This window comes from Camelus ferus, chromosome 7 (assembly GCF_009834535.1).
Source record: "Camelus ferus isolate YT-003-E chromosome 7, BCGSAC_Cfer_1.0, whole genome shotgun sequence".
NCBI classification, from domain to species: Eukaryota; Metazoa; Chordata; class Mammalia; order Artiodactyla; family Camelidae; genus Camelus; species Camelus ferus.
In genome coordinates this window covers 58,170,212-58,191,425 of record NC_045702.1, presented here as the reverse complement: position 1 = coordinate 58,191,425, position 21,214 = coordinate 58,170,212, and the positions used below count along the sequence as shown (strand labels likewise).

The window sequence follows — 21,214 nt, the reverse complement described above, 5'->3', positions numbered from 1 at the left end:
TGGTCCCTGGAGCTGTAAAACTCTGGCCACAGACACTATTTACCAAATTCAGAGTCTCACCTATAGGCTCTCTTTCCCCCTCCCCTCTCCTCTCCCACCCCAGTGATTTTGAATTACTAGCTAGTGTAAATCCAGGCTGAAAGCAGATGAAATATTTGTAGCTTTAAGAACTAGGAGGTCATGTGGAGCATGGGAACTCAAACACACTGACAATTTTAGGGTAAAATGACATTATCCTCTCCAGAACATTCGACTGTGCCTAGAAAGTTGAAGGCTGCCCAGGACAAGTCCTTGTTTCCAACTGTTATCCCAACATCCCTTTCAGACATACCCTTGAAAAATTCTTGTACTTATATATTTCAGCATTCATTATTTTTAATAGTGAAAATTTTGAAATAATGAAAATATCCATCAATTGTGGAACAGATCAGTAAACGAAATACTACTCAGCAGTTAAAGTCAATTCACTGGGTCTGCATATTCCAACATAGATAAATTCCCAAAAACATTGAGTGAAAAAGCAAGTTGCAGATGGATACATACATGGTGATCCAAATTATGAAAATATTTAAAACATAAGTCAGAAACTTGGTTTCCTCTGGGAGGGGGAGAGGGAAAAGGAATTTGAAAGGAGTTCAAGAGAGACAATAAAACAACTAGTAATTGAAGTCGAATTGTAATATTTGAAAATAACTGCTGATACAAAGAAAAATTCAAAATTGCGTTACTTTATACCCTTTTATGAAAGCAAGATCCTTATCCATTTTAAACCCATGAATTTAGCTGCTACTATAGTTGATGTATAATTTTGCACTTTTTTAGCTTTTCCTTTGAAAATTCAATTTCTGCTTTGCCATATCACCCTTTAAAAATATGTGCCACAAGGCTTAAAAACCGTAACAAAACAACTGACTAATTATTTTCAGAGCTCGTTTGATTTTGTGTTTGCTGGAATTTATATTTCTGTGGAAACAAAAATGGACCCAAAATTGCACAATAGATAAAATTGTTTCAAACAAAGAACAAAGCTCCTTCCCTAAGGGCACTTATAGTCTCTAAGCCCCAGTGATAGAAAACAAACAGTGTACAGCCGGCCGTGTGGGAAGGAGGCCCTCGCCTTGAGGGGCAGAGGAGGGAGCGACAAGATGGTTTCTTGGAATTGGTGGGTTTTCTGGATAATTTTGAAGAAAGGATTGCAAAGGGTCAACTTATTGATGGAATGCTCTTCTATATGTCAAAGTTTATAAGGGAAAAAAGCCATAAAGACTAGCGTGGGCAATAAGACAAAGGAAGCCTTGAGGAGGGACATTTAAAAGGAGAGGACAGAAGGACCCACGTGGCCGGAGCTGGAAGCCAGGGAAGTACTGAGGCCTTCTGCTTCCGCAGGGAGGCAGGCTGTGTGGAGGACATGGTCAAAGCCAGAGGGAAGGGCACTTTCAGTGGAGGTCTAGGTGGATACTGCAGTCTAAATGAAAAAGTCTAAATAGAGGAGGGATCTCACCTGAGCAAAAGAAGGCACATTTTGTTAACGGGGTCAGAGTTTTATGATTGCATATGTGTGAGAAGAGAAGGCTAGGATGGAACTGCCAGCTTTGTGAATGACTATGAGGTCTATGTGCTGAGAAGGGAACAGAAAATGTGAGGAACACGGCAGGTTATTAGCATGAGGGCCAATGGATGAGAATTAAGAACTTACTAGGCAAGGGTTACAAACTCCATGACAAAAAAAATTTACTGCTTAATGTAGTAGCAGAATAGCCATTATAAAATCTTAAACAGAGAAAAGGAATAAGGCTCTAAACAGAGGAAGCCCTGAAAAACTGAGAAGTGGGCCATAATTAATAAATTAATAAAGCACAGGATTCTAAAGATGACACAAAAATCATCAAGTTGATCCCCTCTTGGTATGTGAGGGAGGAGATACACTAAATTGATGTTTTTCTTAATAGTCTCCAAAGAAAGAGATCAATTTGTCACAACCTTAATCCCTTTAAAATTTTTTTAGTATCAAAGGTGATAGAGTAAGGAATTTTTTTAGTCTCCATGTACTCTCTCTCTTGCTCTTTTAAAGGACCAAGTAGTACATCCAGACGATTGGTTTGAATTTGTTTCTTAGGGTTCAATACTGCTATGTAAACCCTAATAAAATAGCAATACAAATATTTTCTTCACTTTGGGATCATCAGGTCTCTCTTCGCTAATTTGGAACTCAAATGTTTTCATGGGGTTCTTAAACGATACTTCCTGAGAAGTGTCAAGGAATGTGCAATGGTTCAATGATTTGTCTTGGCTCCTGCAAAATCTATTCATTGTGGACATTCCTGTCCGTAAATTCAACTAAAATCTACTCTGCAATAAAAGGAACACATTGCTGACATAACAAACTACCCAGATGAATTTCAAAATCACTATACTGGAAATGAGAAGCCTGACACAAAAAGAGCACACAGGGTATGAGCCTATTTATATAAAATTCTAGAAAGTGTACGCTAATCTGGAATAAGTCAGATCAGTAGCATCTCAGGGGCAAGGGAAGCACGTCTCACAAAGAGGCTTGCGGAAACTTTTAGGGATGATGGAGATGTTTTGAATGCTTCTTGTGTTGGTGGATTCATGGGTACTTACATCTATCACAACTCATGGAATCGAGGACTTAAAGTAGATGCAGTTTTGTACTTAAACTAGACTCAATTAACTTATTTTTTAAGAGTTAATTACATCATTATTTCAAAATAAAAAGCTTAAAAATTGAACAATAGGTATAATAACAGATTAGATGAGAACTTTTTCAAATGGTCTGATCAATGCCATGAGAAGAGTCAAGTTCCACTTCCTAGACAGTGGCAATTTGAAACATTGAAACTTGGTGTATCTTTCTTTGAAAAGCCTAGTAAGCCCTTTGGATTCTGGACTTTGTTTGAGAAGCAGCACCTCCTTCTAAGAAGTGCCTTGTTCACGGGGCTTCCATCTGAACAAACAAGCTGAAAGCACAGGATCCTAAGGAAAAGCAGAGTCATTAGGATGCCTGGTCATTTTTTGGTTTCCCCAGAAACAGACAAACAGTTTGCTGCCAGGAGCCCATGTTCTCACTTGGGCAGGAGCTCCTGGCAATGGTGTGTCTGGAGGGAGCATGAACCTCCTGAGCCCACACATCTGGCTGAACAAGGAGCTGCTGTTCTGCATCTTCTATAGGCAGCCACGGGTGACTCATCACCACAACCCCATCTCCCCTGCACACGCTGGAGCCTTCTGTTTTAAGTTCAGTGATGAGGACTCCTTAAATTACAGCACAGGCAGGGCTCAGCAGTTGGCCAGGCATCCCTGCACGTTCCCCTTTCCTGCAGAAGAGATGCTCACGTGAGTAAGCATTCGCCCCATGCACCTGGGGGGCTGAGCCCATCATCTGTGGTCCAGGCAGAACTGTCCCCATCTACCCCAATGCCCAAGGGAAAAAGGCTAGAAACAGTAGTAGCTTTGATGGAGGGATGTTCCTAAACTGTTTCAAGGCAGTTTTGATTGAGAACACCTTAAAAAAAAAAAGTTACTATTTCCCCTCTCAATATCACTTAACAGGATTAAGTGTGCAGACTCCTGGGTCTTTGCCTGGCCTCAAATGTTCAACTATAAAAGGAAGATAATAATAGTACCCACATCATGAGATTGTTGTAAACATTGAATAAAATAAAATATGTGAAGTGCTCAGAGAAATGCCTAATACACAGAGAGCACTCAAGACATGATCACTATTATTCAGATAAGAAAAACTCAGCACCTCATGATGAAAACAACTGAGAGAGAAAAAAATCAGAGTAATCTTGGGAAAAAGAATTGGGGGAAGGGACAGAAGGAGCAAAACAATCTCTGCAGCGGGGCCTGAGGTTTCTTCCAGCCCATGGAAAAGAGCCACATGAAGTGCCCAGGACCTAAAGGACGCATTGGCCTTGGCTTCTCAGGAATTATTTTTAAAAATCAACATTTTTAAGAAAATCAATTTTTAAGACTTAACAAATCAACCATCTTATCGGCGGGAGTTTCCTCCTTGAGAAATACAGTGAAGAGGGATTTTGTTTCGATTGCTTTGCCTGGTGTTTCCCCAAGCAGCAAGGAAAGGCTCTCACGCACAGCCGAGCAACCAGTAAAGGAAAGCAGTGACATAGCTGATCAGACTCATCAAGGCTGACTCAGTGGTCTGATGGGAGAAACTGCTGGGCGACTTTTACATTGGGTGACCTTGTTACCACCTAAGAAATAGGAACTAGAAAAAAAAAATTGGAAGTCTATGAACTTTGCTTGAGCATAATACGGCTACAGGTAACACAAAGAGTCAAAAAATATTTCTGCACATGTGGCATGGGAAAAGAAGAACTTAGTACAAATATAGCAGACTGCAAGTTGACCCCAAGTCAAATATAAGTCAGCAGTGTTCAGTGAGCCCAGGATGTAAAAACAGGAGTCTGAGGTGCATGATTGGAAATTAATCCTTCCCAAATCCTCAGCACTGGCTGACAATAAAGTTAGGAATGTAATCCCAAAGAATGAGCCTGGTACTTCCCCAGGTCATGTGGTATAAACCAACAAGGACGTAGAGAGACACACTGGAAAGATTGTACTTTCCACTTCTAAGGTGGAATTTTTTCCTCTCATCTTTTTGACCCAGTATCTATCCTTACAGAATTTGTAAACAAATGATAAAGAAATTTATATAAACCCAACCCATTAGGTACCTACCAGGCGATCCTGAATTTTATCTACAAGGGATGACTCATTCAACAGTAGAATGGGTTCATTGGGTGAATCCCCAGATATCAGACGAAGTTTGGTTTCATTGACTACAGGAGACAGTCCAATGGTGATAAATAATATTCCTGCAGTTCTGGCATCTTCAGAAATACTTCGAACATCTGGATTCTTTGGATGGTCGATGCCATCAGTCATCAGCAAAGCCACTTTCACGCCATCTTGACGCCCTTCTCTCTTAAGCAGGTGAGTGGCGTTGGAGATGGCATAGTAAGAGAAAGTACCTTGCCCAATGAAATTCATAGACTTGACCCTCTGTTGAAAAGTCTGTAGATCCTTCCAAGAAGAAAAAGGTGGATCAATTTGGACAGAGCTGCTGAACTGAAGGGCTGCCAGTTTGATGTCATATTTCAAGGAGCCAGCTGGGGTCAACTGGAAAACCCTGTCACTCAAACTGTCCACAAAATCCTTCTGTTTGTCAAAGAGAAAGAGTTTAGAACTTTCAGAGCTGTCCACGATGAAGACAACATCTATGAAGCAAGTAGAGTCTGAAATGGGACAAATAGGTTAGGCAAAATTCTTAACCCTACTCGTGCAACAAGTTTGCATAAGAAAAGCCCTGGGGTAGGGTGTTGTGTGTTGCTTGCTTCTGAGAGGAGAGGGAAGTGAAAAAGAGAGAGCCCTTTGGAGATAGGGCTTACTTTGTGAAAACCCAGATCTCTTTTCAAGTCTATAAATTCTTTTCCTTTTTTAAAATCAAGCAAATGAAAAGCAAACAAAGAAACAAAATACCATGTACTCTGAGCATCTTCCCAAGGTAAAACCTGCTTAAAGTAAGAGGAAAAGAAAGTGCATTGTAGCTGAAAAATTCAACAAACTCTGGGCAAAGTTGTCTAGAAGTATATAATACTCTGCCTGCTTCTCAGGTTGTGTGTCATAATGGCGAGGTCCATCTTGTTTCGGAGTCTTTTTTTTTTTTTTTTTTAACTGTTTTGAAATCAAGGGAGAAATGACTGTACACATCCCATTGTAGCAATGGTAAGAGAGAGAAACCTAATAGAACTTAAGTCTGAATCCCAGCTCTGTAGTTTACAGGTTAATTTGCCCATGACCTTGAGTGTGCCACTTAACCTCTCTGGGCCTCAGTTTCTTTATCTTTGAAAGTGCCAATGTCTGTCATGCCTATTTTACAAGGCTACTATGAGGCTCAGATGAGATAATAAATGTACAAGTTCTCTAAAAACTCTGATGTTTTCATAAGTTAACTCTATTATAAGTATGTAAGGTATATTATTATCATAATATATCAAAAAAGAATATCACATATATACATAAATAAGTGGTTTGCTGCTCACATTAAATGCTATTTGGAAAAATTCGTATTAGTGTTTTTAAAGGCTAAAACGAATAAAGACAAAACAAAACTTTTTTTTTTACCCTGGAGATGACTTTTCTTTGCAAGTAAATTGGACTTTGATCCTTTCTTTCTTTGTCCATATATTGTTTGACTCATAAAAGCTGGCAAGAGCAGGAGATAAAAGACAGAATGTCTGTTCCACATTATGGTAGATGGTGAAAAATCATCCGCCTTGTAGTAAGTGCCTTTAATAGAAAAATCAGTTATAATATTTTAATAAATTAGACAGTTTGCTATTTTTAATTTCAAGCCAGCAGGATTGAAAACTGGCATGTGACAAGACAAAGGTGTTTTCATTCATATTTATTTTTTAAAAATCCACATTGAGATTCTTAAAGTTTCTAATCCAGATAAATCATGGCAACACAACCAACCATTTATTAATGACTATTTCCTTATATTCAGAGAATCACATCAAGGTAATCTGAATTTCCCATTTTGGGGATCAGGAGGGGGGAGAGCTATTTTAGAATATTTCAGTCCCACTCTATCTGGTAACTGTGGTTCCACATTCTCCAAGGTGATATCAGATTGCTGCAAGATTGTTTCATTAGTTTTCATTGTAACTAATTCCTGACCATACCAATATCTTTACAGCATTGTAGAGAACCGCCACCATTTCGGTCTTAATATTATATGCACAATTTCAAAGAGTTCAGAGTCAAGTCAAAAAGTAAATTGCTCTTCTGTTTCCATAGAACCCCATTTTCTACTTTTACTTCAGAAACTTCATCTCCACCAGAGTTCCAAGTTGTATTATGGCTGCATATCCAATGAATTGAAAGAGTATGAGAGCAAAAAATAATAGATTTGTTAAGCAACACTGGTCTTCCAGTGTTAGCTGGAAGAACTACTAGACAGAAATGGACTTGAGATCAGGAAGCAATCCCTTCTGAACAGCCCCGTAAAACTCTTTTTCTGGGTAGATTAACAAGTTAAAATCTAATCCTGTATTTAAGTCTTCATAGTGATGAAGCAAGCTTCATCACTCAGTATGCCCAGCTATGTACCAATGACTTTTAAATCCACAGACTTCCCTGGCAAGAGAAGACTCGTGTGTAGCTAGCTCAGTATACCCAAGAATGGAAACAAGAAAGCTTATTTTGAACCAATGTTCTGCATGGTTTGGAAATAACTTGCCTACTTTAAGTATACTGACTTCAGAAGTTCTGGAAAAGGAATCAAACTTTACTTCTTTGGCACCTTGCCTTCAGGGAATGATAACTGGGAAATCGTGAACATGATTTTTCCAGGCTCTGAACAGCGGATGGAAATACATGCAAAGGCAGTGAGGAATGAGATGGGTGACTAATTTCTTTCATATATGCCAGATGGAGAAACCCCAATGAGAGGCAAAGGTGTTGAGTTGGGGATGGACCAATGGATGGCTCCATGCCATAGTCTAGCAGGAAGTTTATTAAGCTGACTTTGTATCCATGTATCAGTATGGCCAAGCCTGTTTCCTGGCAAGGGCATCAGGTGCAAGTAACCAAATGTCAACTGCTGTTCGGACCAGGTATGCTAAGATGTGAACACAGCTGGGTATCGAAAAAAAGAAGAAGTGTGTGCTGAGGAAATAGAACACAAAAAGGACACCCCTCTCCAAGTAGTCCATTGCTAATCAGGGGAAGACTACGGAAGGATGTCCAAGTTTAATGCTGAGGATTAGTGTAAGGATAAGGCCATGTAGCAACACAGAGTCGCCACTGCATTTTCAGAGGGGAAAGGAGTAACATCATGTCCCTAGTATTACCTATGACGCCTCTCTTTTGTTGATCTCGTACCATAAGGAACTTCTCAGACGTTCTGGAAATGAGAGACTGAGAATTTAATTTCATTGAGAACAAGGGCGATTTTACAAGCTACATGATCTAGACAACTCTTGAAAAAAACCTAGAGAAGGGGATTTCCACGCAGGAATCTGAGACAAAAACCACTTTTTTTTTCTCATTTGCAAGCCTCATTTTGGACTTTGGAAATGCTGGCTTTAAATAAAGATATCACTCCCAAAACTAAGCACTTGCTCATGCAGCTTGTCAGCATATAATTACGAATTCATACCTGAAGCCTTGCATATACAATGTTCCCTAACACAACTGATTCATTAGCAGTAATCACAGTATCTTATATTTTATTACTATTTGCTCTGACTTTTTTTTTTTATCCAGTTCTCCCAAACCAAAGTCATGCTATTCCTTTCTGTTTTCCAATATTACACGGTTCTCTTCATGAAATTTCTCTCTTCTTTATTATTTTGGTCTATTAAGAGCCCACTTATTTCTAATGACTTTTGCCATATTTTATTTTGCCTCAGGTTTTAATAATTCTCACCTTTCTCTCATTTAAATATCACATATAAGCAAAATAGGTTTCAGGGGGAAAATACCATTAGTTAAATAAAAGAAATATAAACCTCTATAGTTATTATAAGTTACATTTTATAAATGCAGAAACAGTGATTATCTTTAACCAAATGCCAAAGTTTTAGCTTTTTCCCCTAAAACTTATCTTGAGCAAATATCAGGATCAATAAATGCAAGAAACTTTATATTTAATGATTTTTTCAAAAATTAAATTATCTTTCAGCAGAATTCAGTAATTTTATTCAGTGTTTGCCTGTTTGCCTCTCATTTGTTTCTCCATGAAGATAAAATGACCGAATAAAGACTTTTTTCAAATTGCTAAACTTAGCATACTGTAAAGAATTCTGCAACTAATACCGAATTATAAAAACTTGTTCCAAGTTAAGAAAAAGATGTCCCCAAAGATAGGAACATCACCTGTAATGCTAGTAGTAGCTGTAAATTAAAAATCAATTTTGAGATAACTGCAAATTTAAAATTTTTACATTTTAAAAGTTATTCATATTTTCCTAACAAGGCATTTTAAAGTAATAGCAGAGGATAAAAAGTTTTGATAAGCTTTCTTCGCACAATAAGTATGTAAGTCATTTAGTCTTCCCGTAATTCCTAGAAGTTCTATCTGATTTCAAGTGATTAAAACAAAACAGTTGTGTCTTACCTTATCAAGTTTGTCAAACAGGAATTTAAAGACTGGTTAAGCAAATGCCAACAGCAAGGACCATTGTTGGGGATGGAGTTGGCTATTAGATACTGTTCTGTTGTTCTTTGGGAAATAAAAATTGTCTTTGCTTTTGGATCTTTTGTAATCTTTTACTCATGTTTTTTAGACTAAGTTAAAGCAAGAGTGGTCAGGCATTTGGCCAGGGTGCAAGATCTGGGTGGGATCAGTAAGTAATTTAAAGGAACAGCGTCCTTTCATAACAAGTCTGTGTTTTCCAGGCAGTTGTAAAAATAACTTGAGCAGATTTTCTACATTTTAGGCACTTATGGACAGCCTGCTTTTGTTTCTCATGCTATGTCCTCTTTCTATTCCTTTGCCTGGGCTTTGCTCTATAAGCCGTTGGTTCTAAACAGCTCTCTGAAAGAGGATAAATCATACCAGAGTCAGATGCAAACCTGGTTTTTCAAGAGAGGCAATGAGTTGATAATTATTGAAACTGAGTGATGAGAATATAAAAGTTCATGATTCTTGTCTCTCTACATCTGTGATTTTTGAAATTTTTCATAATAAAATGTATAGAGTATATCGTGGAAAAGTGATCTGAATTTAATTCTGGTTCTGTCTCTACCATGGGGACCTCAGTTTCCCACTTACGAAATGCGGGAGTGAATTTCATTATTGATCAAGATCCTTTCAAATTGTAATGTGAGAGGTGGGTTTACAGTGGTCAACTTTCTGAGGTCTCTGTCCAGGAAAGCAATCACTATAGTGGTTCCATTCTCTTTTTCCCTCTTTTGTACCTTGGGATAACAGCCCATAATAAGTCAGTGTTTCTCGGTGCAAAATGTCCTGCTTAGAAGCCACTCGACTCCTATACAACTAACAGCAGGCTTCTCCCTCCACAGACTGCCTCAGAGATGGAGAACAGCAAGGTGATCACAGAAAGCAATATAAACGTTCATGTTATAATTACTTAGAATCAGCTTTCTTAGGAAGACTTTTAACATTTATAGATCTGCGTACTGTAGCAATACAAGTTTCATGAGCTCTTTACCAGGTGTGAGGCACTGTGCTTCACACACATTGTGGGATTTAATCCTCTGAAAGCAAACCACCTACTTACGGCAAGTGCTGCGAGAATTCATGTTTTGCAGATGAGGACGTTGAGGCGGAGAGGAGTTCAGTAACTTGCCCACTGTCACACTGATGCTAGAGAACACCAGAAAGGAATCTCAACTCATGTCTATCTGATCCCCAACGCTCACCCGTAACAACTGTATCATTAAACTAAGCATCCTTGTGAGTGTGAATGTTTCCATTGTCTCCTCACCACATAGCAGTTTTTGAGGCACCGAGTTTGTGGGGCTTTGGTAATAGAAAAAAGAAACAGTGGGTATATCACAGAAGTTACAATGTCATTTCCCGGAAAGCAACCACATACATACCTCAAATAGCTTGTGGATGTTAGCCACTCCTTTCACTTTTGTGAGGTGAGAATCGTGGCAAGGAAGTGGCAATTTTTCAGAAGGTCAACTCTTTTTCCTGGGGTGGATTAACAACCTGCAGAACAATCATACCTCTAAGAAGCAAACGGTTGATACCTGGGAGCAAAAAACAATCTCAAGCCCTCTTGCTTTGGAACCGTTTTGATTGAAATAGAGGAGGGGTCAGAATCCTGCCTACTCACTCATGTCCCCCTGTCCTCAAACTCAGATTGGGCAGCCCAAGTCTGAGGTTTGCCACCTCTCACTCCCAGATGTGGTGATCAGCACTAAGTTGATCAGTAGGTGACTCAGAAGAAAACCTTGTGTTCTGTCAGTTCAAAGCGCAGTTAGGATTCACGCAGAGAAACAGTGCACCATGGCTGAAGACTGCAATCCGAATCCTAATGAGTGGTCTTGATTTGGTACACACACAGACCACATAAAAGAGCACAGATAACAATGACTAGAAAAAGGCAACTCAGGGTCCATGCCTTTCTGACAATTGTTCTGTAACAAAGAGTAACATGCTATTTTTGCTATTACTACTGTGGATGGCCTGGAGTAAGTACTCAATAAATACTTGTTGATCATTAAAAGTAATTTTTTTAGTGTTCATCAATCACTTGAGAACCCTGATACACTACATTGCTCTCCTTCAAAGCACTGCTAGACAGGAAATCTTTTCTCAACTTTTTCAAAAAATTTTAATACTCTACCATACAGAAACTATGTTGGCTTTATTTGTTTCGGTACCAGTGCCAAGAGCTCTAATTCAGTAGTGATGGTATTTTGAGGTCCTAGGATCAGCTAAAAGGAATCAAAGTCTGGGATGACTTGAATACATTGGAAGGTGTTATCTGGTGAAGTCATAGAAACACAAAAAGGGCTAGTAACAGTCCATAGGGAACAAACTTATGGTTACCAGGAGATAAAGGGGGTGGGAAGTGATAAATTGGGAATTCGAAATTTGCACCTCTTGGGGAGTGATAGAAATGCTAGCTATCTTGATTGTGGTAGTGGTTTCATTAGTGTATGCATCTATCAAAATTCATCAAATTGTACATTTGAAATACGTGTAGTTTACTGGACAAGAATCATACCACAATAAAGGTGTCCAAATTTTTTTTAAAAATTAAAGGGCTCGTAACGTATCAGCACAAATTTGTACCATAGTTACACAGCTGAACTAAGACCAAGGTGTAGTTTAATGTTTCACAGTCTTCTCCTAATTTCACCCACCTCCCACACTGCTGACCCAGAGTAGAAAAGAACATTTTCAACTGAGAAGAGAGAAGCCAATGACCTTTTTACCCAATTTGGAGAACTTTGCCTTTACAGGTCCCCTTATATTTTTTTCAATATAAAATGTTGATACAGTAGAATTTCTAACACTTGCCCCAAAGTTCTGAAATTTCTGTGATTCATTATCCTTCCTGGCTCCAAAAGTATGACTTAGACATGCTCTCACATCATTCACAGTAAATTAGAGAAACATCAAAATGGTATTGGTCCTATTTATCATCTAAAGGAAGGATTAAAAGCATTCAAAGACAAGGAAGTGAAAGTTACCCTCTGTAATGAAACGTAGGAAACGCGGCATTCCGTAAGTCTGGAGCAGTGTGACTCAGGCACCTCACCCCTCACCAAATTCTGATGACGTTGGCTTCCACGTTCCCGCTACGCAATTATTTTTTGTTTTGTTTAATCCTTAATATATCTTGCTTTATTTGTCACTTGGCCCCCAATTTGAATAATTGAGTCACGTATGCAAAACATAGTGCCCTGGACCACAATGACAGTGTGAATTTCCATTGTATCAAACTTATGACTATCAAAATCTTTCTCTTAAATTTTTCCTCAATGTAGCTATTTCCTCCTTCTGTGTTTATTTTTTGCTGAGAGTGGATTATTTTATGACAAAAAGTCAGAATGCTCCTGAAAATTTTTACAGCTTTCCTTTCTAAGAAATCTTGCCCTATCATAAGTTGGAAGGTCCAATTTTCTTTAAATTATTTTCCTCAGCCAGTGGATAGAGAAGTCTTAACATTTTCATGCAGAACCCACCAAAGAAGGAAACAGAGGGTCCATTTATTAAGCTTTGACCAAACTCTGCCTTTAATGGGGAAAACACTTTCTGTTTTTCATTTAGTTTATTTTACTTTTGGGTATTAGAAACTGTCGTATTATTTCTTTGTACCGTTCAGGTTTGTGCCAGAGCAGGAGAACAAAGAGGCTGTTTTATGACCAATAATTTCTGTTTGAAAAATATGGATTTTTCTTTAGTAGTAAATGACTCAGGACAAATTATCATGGGCTAAATTCTAACACATAGTGAGTCTCATCTCTTACTTTGTAAATCTTAATGCCTGGGCCTTCAAAGGCAGTGAACACCATTTCTTAGAGCCTTGAGTTGAACAACTTTCTCCTCTAAGTTTGGGCAAGTTTGCAAGAGTAGCTGGGGATTGTTACACTGATTTAAGTAACCTGTGGTTTATGCTATTGACACTTGATCAAAATATATCCAGTCATATAGGTGGATATCATTATTTGCATGAATAACAAGCTGCAGAAACTCAACACCCATTTGAGTTTCCTGGTCAATCTATTTGGGATTTAATAAGAATATTCCACAAAGAAAGCTTTAAAAATAACTATCAAATTCCTGGAACTAAATTGTTTTAAGAACATTACATAACTTATATCCGACATTCTGTCTATCCATTACTCCTCGGGTTCACACAACGTTGCCCCCGTTGGGGTAACAGAGTCATCATTTTCTGAGTTACATCTAAATTAGTTAGCTTCTCCTATACACTTGTTTGTTCTTCTTCTGTCCTTTTAAATTCTGTAGTAAGGGTAAATTACTCATGGACAAAGTTTATAGTGAAAGGGACTTGAGCTGAATGAATATTTTATTATTTTGGATATGAAAAACCTTTTAATAATATACAACTCTATACAAATATAAGGTACATAATATAATTATTCATTGTTTATATACATTACTATCGATTCTGAAATTACACATGTATAATTTTATTTAATGTAATTAAATTTTACTTAAATATATATATTCTGTTATGCTAATTAACAAAATTCAAAAATGCCCAATACCCAGAAATTAGGACTGACCATGGGTCTTGAGGGACTACTGTTTGAAAAAAGGTATTTGGGCACCACCTTGTGGGGCTTTGTAGGAAGACACCATGAGAGAGCTTGTCTACTATCTTTAACAGATTAAAATTCTTGATTCCCTGTGATGCTGAACAGGTAGAATGGAAGTTGCTTGCTACTAATTTTCTGGGTAGGAGAATAAGGAGATGAATCAAAGAGGTGGAAAAATTACTTTTATTTATGAATCAGGAAACTAACATTTGATGTAATCGCAAACACATCCATTTAACAGACATTAACTTCATTTCTACTATATGTAAGGCATTGGGTAGAAAACAAGTAAGACCCAGTCACTTCAGCCTAGTGGAAAAGATAGGTAAGTAAAAGTCAAATTTTACCAAAAAACATTTTTAAATAATCAAATATCAAACTCTAGCTAATAATATCATGAGGAAGTGTTTGGGAGCAAAATGTACTAGTGTCTGCAACTTACTTAGAAATTCACTATAAAAAAGAAGATGGATAGAAGGATGGGTAGATGGATAAATATTATGAAATAAAAATATGTCAATTATAGTTCAAATGTTAATTATGGACTCTAGATGGTGGGTAATGTGTTTGCTATACAATTCTGTCAACTTTCGTGTATGTTTGAAAGTTTTTATAACAAAATATGAGACAAAAAAAAAAGACAATGGCAATTCTGTATGATAATATCTATAAAAGAGACCTGCAGAGAGGGCATCCAGCCCAGACTGTGACAGAGTTTGGAAGTACCGGGAGCAGAGGAGAAGTAGGCCCTGTCTTCTGTGCCGTGTTAAAGGGTTTCGACTATCTTGAAAAGCAGTGAGGAAGCAGTGAACAATGTTAAGCAGGGGAATGACATGATTACATTTGCATTTTAGGAAAATCCTTCTGGTGACTGCATGAGGAGTTAATTTTTCAGGGAAGCAAGCCTGGAGACCTAGAGACCTATTAGGAGACTCAGTAAAGTACTAATAATGAGAGATAAGTCTCTCAAGTACTGGAAGTGGGAACGGAAAGAGGTAAACAATTCCAAGAAATATTTAGAAAGCAGAATCAAAGAGCTTAGTGCCTAATAGTCCTCGGAAAGGGAAGGAAACAAAGGAGAAAGACACTACTCAGTAGTTTGTTGAAAAGTACTTAACAATTAGCTCTCTGAAAAAAAACTTTCTGTATATGTATGTACATAAGTTTATTATAAATGCTACTGATATGAAGGGTATGTATTTACAAATACTGTAATAACAAAATACACAATACTTTCTACTCTGAATTCCACATAAAAAATTGATTCTGAAAGAATGCTTTCATTGGTTTTTGCCAAATTCTTGTACCCTTGGCCAACCTATGTTTGCAACTGATCAATGACTGTAGTTCCAATAGGATGTTGATTAACATTTCTACTTTCCTTAACAAGTACACCCCTGCTTTCATATTTCTATGATACCTCTCCTAGTGTACAACCTTTGATATCTTTTTTATCCCCTTATTCACTCATCTCCACAGGAGGAATATTTAGATTTATACTGAATGGTGGGGGTAATAGTCTAACATCCATTGGTCCATTTCCTGAATGGGTAGAGTTAATGTGTTCAAAGTCTTGTGCATGTGTGACTTCATCTTCTCCATACTTACTATTAGGGACCCAAGGATGGGAGGTAGTAAGTGACACCCCTTGCAGTTGGAAGACTGAGTGGTGAGAAAGCCCAAAGTCTAGACATGGGAGCAAGTACCAGGAAACTTAACTGGGGTTGCAGGTCCAAGCTACATTCAGCTTCACTGGTAGTAATGCTGATATTCTGATCCCTGTGTCTCTGGCTATTGTATATATTTCTCAATTAATTCCAAATCCAGAGGAAGTATGTTGTGAATAATTATCACCCTTAACTCTTATCTCCCTCTGTATTTATATGGGCATAGTTAAAAGTGACTACGTTTTATTTTATCATTTATATACTCTCTACTCCCCAACCTCTACCTTGTAAAATTAATGCAAAGGAAAAACATCAGGTTAAAAAGAATAATTTTCAGAAACTAAAGTTTTAAAGAAGTACTAGGAAGACCAATGTTAATTTCAATCACAAGAAAAATGGAGTCAGTGCATTCATTAGAATGAATAATCTTATCCAAGTCTATTTACCATAAATGGATGTTGCATTTTGTCAAATGCTTTTCCTACGTCTATTGAGATAATCATATGCTTTTATCCTTCATTTTGTTTATGTGGTGTATCACATAGATTTGCAGATGTGAAACCATCTTTGCAGCTCTGCAATGAATCCTACTTTGTGGTATACAATCCTTTTAATATATTGTTGAATTCCAGTTTGCTAATATTTTGTTGAGGATTTTTACAGCTATGTTCATAAGGGACATTGGCCTGTGATTTTTTTTTTCTTGTGGTGTCTTTGTTTTCGGTTTTGGTATCAGACAAATCTGGTATCTGGTATTAGGATAATGCTGGCCTCATAAAATCAGTTTGGAAGTTTCTCTCTTTTATTTTTTAGATCCAGTTCTATTTAATAGTCAGGGTAGGGCTTACTTTGCATCCAATAATTTCAAGGCAGCTGCTAATACATCAGCAGCCTTCATCGGCTATTAAATGTGAGTTTTATTTCCCATACATGTATATTAAAATTAGAGAAAAGAAAAACTCTTAGGCAATAACACGTGTACTTAACAAACAATTTGCAGGCAACATTAAGAAATTATTTCTCTGTAAAGAGAAAATGATTTAGATCTTCAATCAGGGATGTAGAATCTACATGAATTGGGAGACAAAAGTCTTGATAGAATAAAATAGTAGAGTAGGATAAGAAAAAAATCTTAAACTTGCCCACAGAAGATAATTGAGTGCCTTCCCATTTAAAGCAGTCTCTTCTAGTTAAATTCAGTCTTTGGAGCTATTCAATTTTACCCAATAAACATAGTTTTGGCATACTTATAAAAAAAAAGCAAATATGACAGATATGTATTTTCTTGGCTGACATGTTAAAAAAAAACAAAAATTGGAATTTTAACTTTTAAAGCATTAAATAAACAATTACATGAATGCTTCCCCTCCCCTCCAAATTAATTCTTTCTGGAGACCAGGTTATTTTTAAACCCAACATATAAATGTGCATCATTACAGTATAACATTTTTATTAGTCTGAGCTTTTGCTTAATTTATACACCATGCATGGGTGCTTCTCATGGTATACAATATCATTTCCTTCACAGCACCATACATGTAACATAAAGTATCATCCCTCCTATTAGAAAAGTGTCCCTTCCTCAAGACTCTTGCTGCCTGATGACAGTGGAATAACCAAGATGCAAACGGCCCTCCTGGAGGTGTTTTAATGCACAACCTGCAGAACCATAGGTCTTGGTCCCATGTAACGTCACACCCTTTGTGCAATTCATATTTTAGTGTAGCATTGCAAAAGTTTTTGTGTATTTATTATATTTTGCAACTTGTATTAATTTATTAAAGACTTGACATTTTAGTTGCATAAAATGGTTTGCCTATTCTGATTACAGTGGAATGCAACCAATCCATTGAAAGAGCAGGACTCCATAGGAGCCATCATAAAACAACAATGATATTCCAGGGAAAAAGGGAACAAATGCATGTTAAAGGAAGTTGCTATGTAAAAGTAATTGGGAACAATTCAGTAGGGCTGGAGCTAGTATGGGTTAAAGGATCCAGGTGGAAAGACATGTTGGGCCCAAATGGGGATAACCTCATGTTGATAACTTTCTTTAATAGTCTAGAAGCTTTTGTGTATGTTGATTACATAGAGAGGAATATTCACTATTATTAATTTAATAATTTAAAAATAACATATACCTCATTTATATAAATAATTCATGAACATATATTAATTTAATAAATTAGATTTCTCCAAACTTGGAAACGTTGTTGCAAACTGAATCCCTCTTTTCAAATTTAAAGCAGCAGATTCTTTTACATGTTTATTAAAAGACAAAATACATCCAACATTGCAATGATTATAAAACTGACTGGTACAAAATTTACCAAAGGGCTAAAACTTAGGAAGTAAATCTGTCTTTTTCATTATTTCTGTCCTGATTCTTATTCTGATTCTCTTTATGCTTCTGATTTCTTACCTTTGCCATTTCTTTCTGGGGTTACAACTATACTTAACTAAGAAAGTCAGGCATAACTTTTCAAATAAGCTGCTGATAGTCCAAGATCTTGAACATGAGAATTAAGTCCATTACCCATTTGAAGATTTTATAGTTACACATTGTGCATTACATCAGAAACAGTCCAAATTATTAACCCAGGCCAATCAGTTATGCTTTGATATTACTGTAACCTGGTCTCTTCCTCAAAATGACATTGGTTCCAAACTCATTATCTTCATAGTTAGACATTTGTCTAACTTCCAGTGTTGGTTCTGGAAATCTTTTTCTCATTTCACTCCCAAGAGAAGCCTGTTTTACAACTTTGGGCTTCCTTAGGTTTAGGTAATTCTAGAATTAATCTGATGCACTGAAAATACAAACTTTTTTTCTCATCAACCGTGAAGACTTATAATACTGACATCTTAACTCCAGGCTGAGGAGTTTGGGTGTTGGTCTGGAGGAAACATGAACCAAGGAAGGGTTCTAAACAAGAGAGTCGCTTCAGATGTGCTTCAGGAAGATCAATGGATTCGAGTAAAAAGCATAGGAACAGGGGAACCAGAGGCCAGTTGGGAGACAGCTGTCTGGGTGAGCAGTAATTAAGACCTAAACTAGGGCAATGGCAGTAGGAGCAGAGAAATGAGCAGAATTTAGCCAGCTCATCTGTTTTAAAAGCTGAAATGTGATTTACTCAGATCCTGTCCAATAAGGGGAAGAGACAAAGCAGCAAGACGGCTCTGGTTTCACTGGGATTTGTTAGTAATTTTGATGGCTGCTGTTTTAGTGCTTCAGTGCTCATCAGGAGGGGTAAGCCCGGTTTGTGAGTCCATTTGGGCTGCTGTAACAGAGTACGCTTAGACTGGGTGGCTTATCAACAACAGAAATTTCTCAGAGTTCTGGAGGCGGGAAATCTGAGATGAGGTGTCAGCATGGTCCGGTTCTGGTGAAGGCCCTCCTCTGGGTTTCAGAGTGCCGACTTCTCATCCTGTCATCAGGTGGCAGGAAGGGATTTGAGAGAGCTCTCCGGGGTCCCGTTCATAAGAGCCCTACTCCCATTCATGAGGGCTCCACCCTCACGACCTAATTACTTCCCAGAGGTCCCACTTTCTAATATCATCACTTTGGGGGTTAGGATTTCAATGTATCAATTGTTGGGGGGAGACAAACATTCAGTCCATAACACCAAGTTACCCACAAAAGAAACAGAGACCCTGTGAAGAGGCAACCAGCAAAGCAGCAAATGGTAGCATCACCCATGTTGCAGTTAGCATCCTATAACTACCCCAGTAAATAAAGCACTTAGCACGCTGCTTGAACCTTATTATTTCTGACTTAACTCTACGGGTATAGAGTTATGAAGTGTCTGTCTATCATTTTGGAATTTAGCATCCTAATCCCTCCAATAATACCTTTTAAAATAATACTCATTGGTCTTTTTCTTATTAAAGAAGTTTTACAATTTTATTTCAGAAAACAGAAAAGTGCAATAGAGAAAATGTTGTTCACTTTTAAACCTACCACACAGAGAAATCAACTGTTAATATGTTGGCCCAATTCCCTCTAGTCTTTAAAAAAACAAGGTTAGGATCATGATGTTTATTCCATCCAGTCCTATTTTATTCCTACAACAATAAACCATGAGTTTTTCCTCTATCTTTAAAATTCTTTTTTTTCTAAAACAGGGGTTAGCAAACTAATCTAACCTGCCACCTTTTTCTGTAAATAAAATTTTGCTGGAACACAGCCATGCCCCTTTGTTTATGTACTGTCTGTGGCTGCCTTTGCAACACAACAGCAGAACTGCAGAGTCGGGATAGAGGCAGGTTAGCCTGCAAAACTGAAAATACCTGCTATCTGGTCTTTTACAAAAAAGTTTACCAACCTGTGTTTTAAACGATTATTTTAATGGAGCATAGAATTCGATCAGTGTTTGCTTTATTTGATGGTGCATAGGCCAGTAGTTAGAAGAACAATGCTAGAGCCAGACTATCTGGGTTCACATCCTAGGTCCACTACTTAAGAGATATCTTAGGCAATTTATTTAACCTCCCTGTGCCTCAGTTTTCTCATCTGTAAAGTGGTAAAAATTATCAGGATCAGCCTCATAAAATTGTGATGAAGATGTGGTAGATTCCGTGATGCACCACACAGATGTGCCCCTTCAGTAATGAGTTACTTATTCCTTCAGCTGCTGGGAGTGTTGCCAACAGCTGGCCCTCAGCTGTCAGCCTTCTCTGGGGACTTCCTTGCCAAGAAAACTGCCTCACTCAAAGTCACCCTTTTTTTAAGGGACAGCTTACATCCACACCAGTTGGGTAATATAAAGGCCTGAGTCCGTTGTCCCCACTCAAGACAACTCTAAAGGGCCAGTCCAGTTTCAGCATTTCCCACAGATTGCCTGAGGCCTTTGTTGGCTCAGCCTTTTCCTCCTCCCTTCCACAGGCACTGTTCTCCCTGGTAAGTGTCCTACATCCTATTGCCATCTTGGAATATGCTTTCCACAGCACCCAACCTGAGACAGAGTGTTAAATGAGCCTGTGTTGTAAAGTATCTGCACATAGTATATGCTATACAATTGTTTGTTATCAAACACATAAATAATCCACCAGGAGCAGGAGAATGGAAATACAAGTTCAAGGAGAGAAAAATAGATTAATATCAAATTTTTAACAATTGAGGAATAGATGATTCACTGAATTTTTAAATGAATGATAGTAAGAAACTCTCAGCAAGGTATTTAAATTTCATTGGATACATTTAAAGTCTGATGTAACAGTTTTTATTTGCAATATAAATATTTTAAACATTAAAAATCATACTCTTGGCAACTTCGTAAATTTATTGGGAGGATGTTAGATGGAACCACAAATACGTATGAATACATGCATCGTTTTACAAAATTGATTCTGGATTGTGCTAGAATACTTTCTGAAGACTACTATTTTAAGATATCCCAGATCTTCTCATCCTCAGCCTTTGTAGAAAGATTACCTAAGCCATGTCACATGTACACAGGGGCCTTAATTTCCACTTGATGCCTAAGGAGTCGGAGTTGCTCTCAGGTACAGACTGACCTCGTGCATGTGAAAATAAAAGGGGATGGGATTAGCCAGTCACAGATTCCACAGGATATTCCACTGGTTGCTGAATTGCTGCTAAGCGCAGCAGTAAAAGAAGAAAAAAAGAAAAATACCTAGGAATAAATCTAACCAAGGAGGTGAAAGACTTATACATGGAAAACTATAAACCATTGATGAAGGAAATTAAAGAAGACCTT

General features: G+C 37.6%; 1 protein-coding gene across 2 annotated transcripts in view; it reads right to left on the bottom strand.

Annotated features, from left to right (window-relative positions):
• COL28A1 (collagen type XXVIII alpha 1 chain) overlaps positions 1 to 9,356 on the bottom strand; it is a 156,769-nt gene extending 147,413 nt beyond the window's left edge. The window contains exons 1-3 of one of the 2 annotated variants that reach the window (XM_032483961.1): positions 9,176 to 9,356; positions 6,175 to 6,339; positions 4,729 to 5,285 (exon numbers count right to left, since the gene is read on the bottom strand). In XM_032483961.1, the coding sequence (XP_032339852.1) occupies positions 4,729 to 5,285; positions 6,175 to 6,298 (681 nt within the window). In that variant the 5' untranslated portion in view covers positions 6,299 to 6,339; positions 9,176 to 9,356. The remainder of the gene's footprint in view (positions 1 to 4,728; positions 5,286 to 6,174; positions 6,340 to 9,175) is intronic. The other variant, XM_032483963.1, reaches the window with a different exon arrangement.
• Positions 9,357 to 21,214: the final 11,858 nt, after the last annotated feature.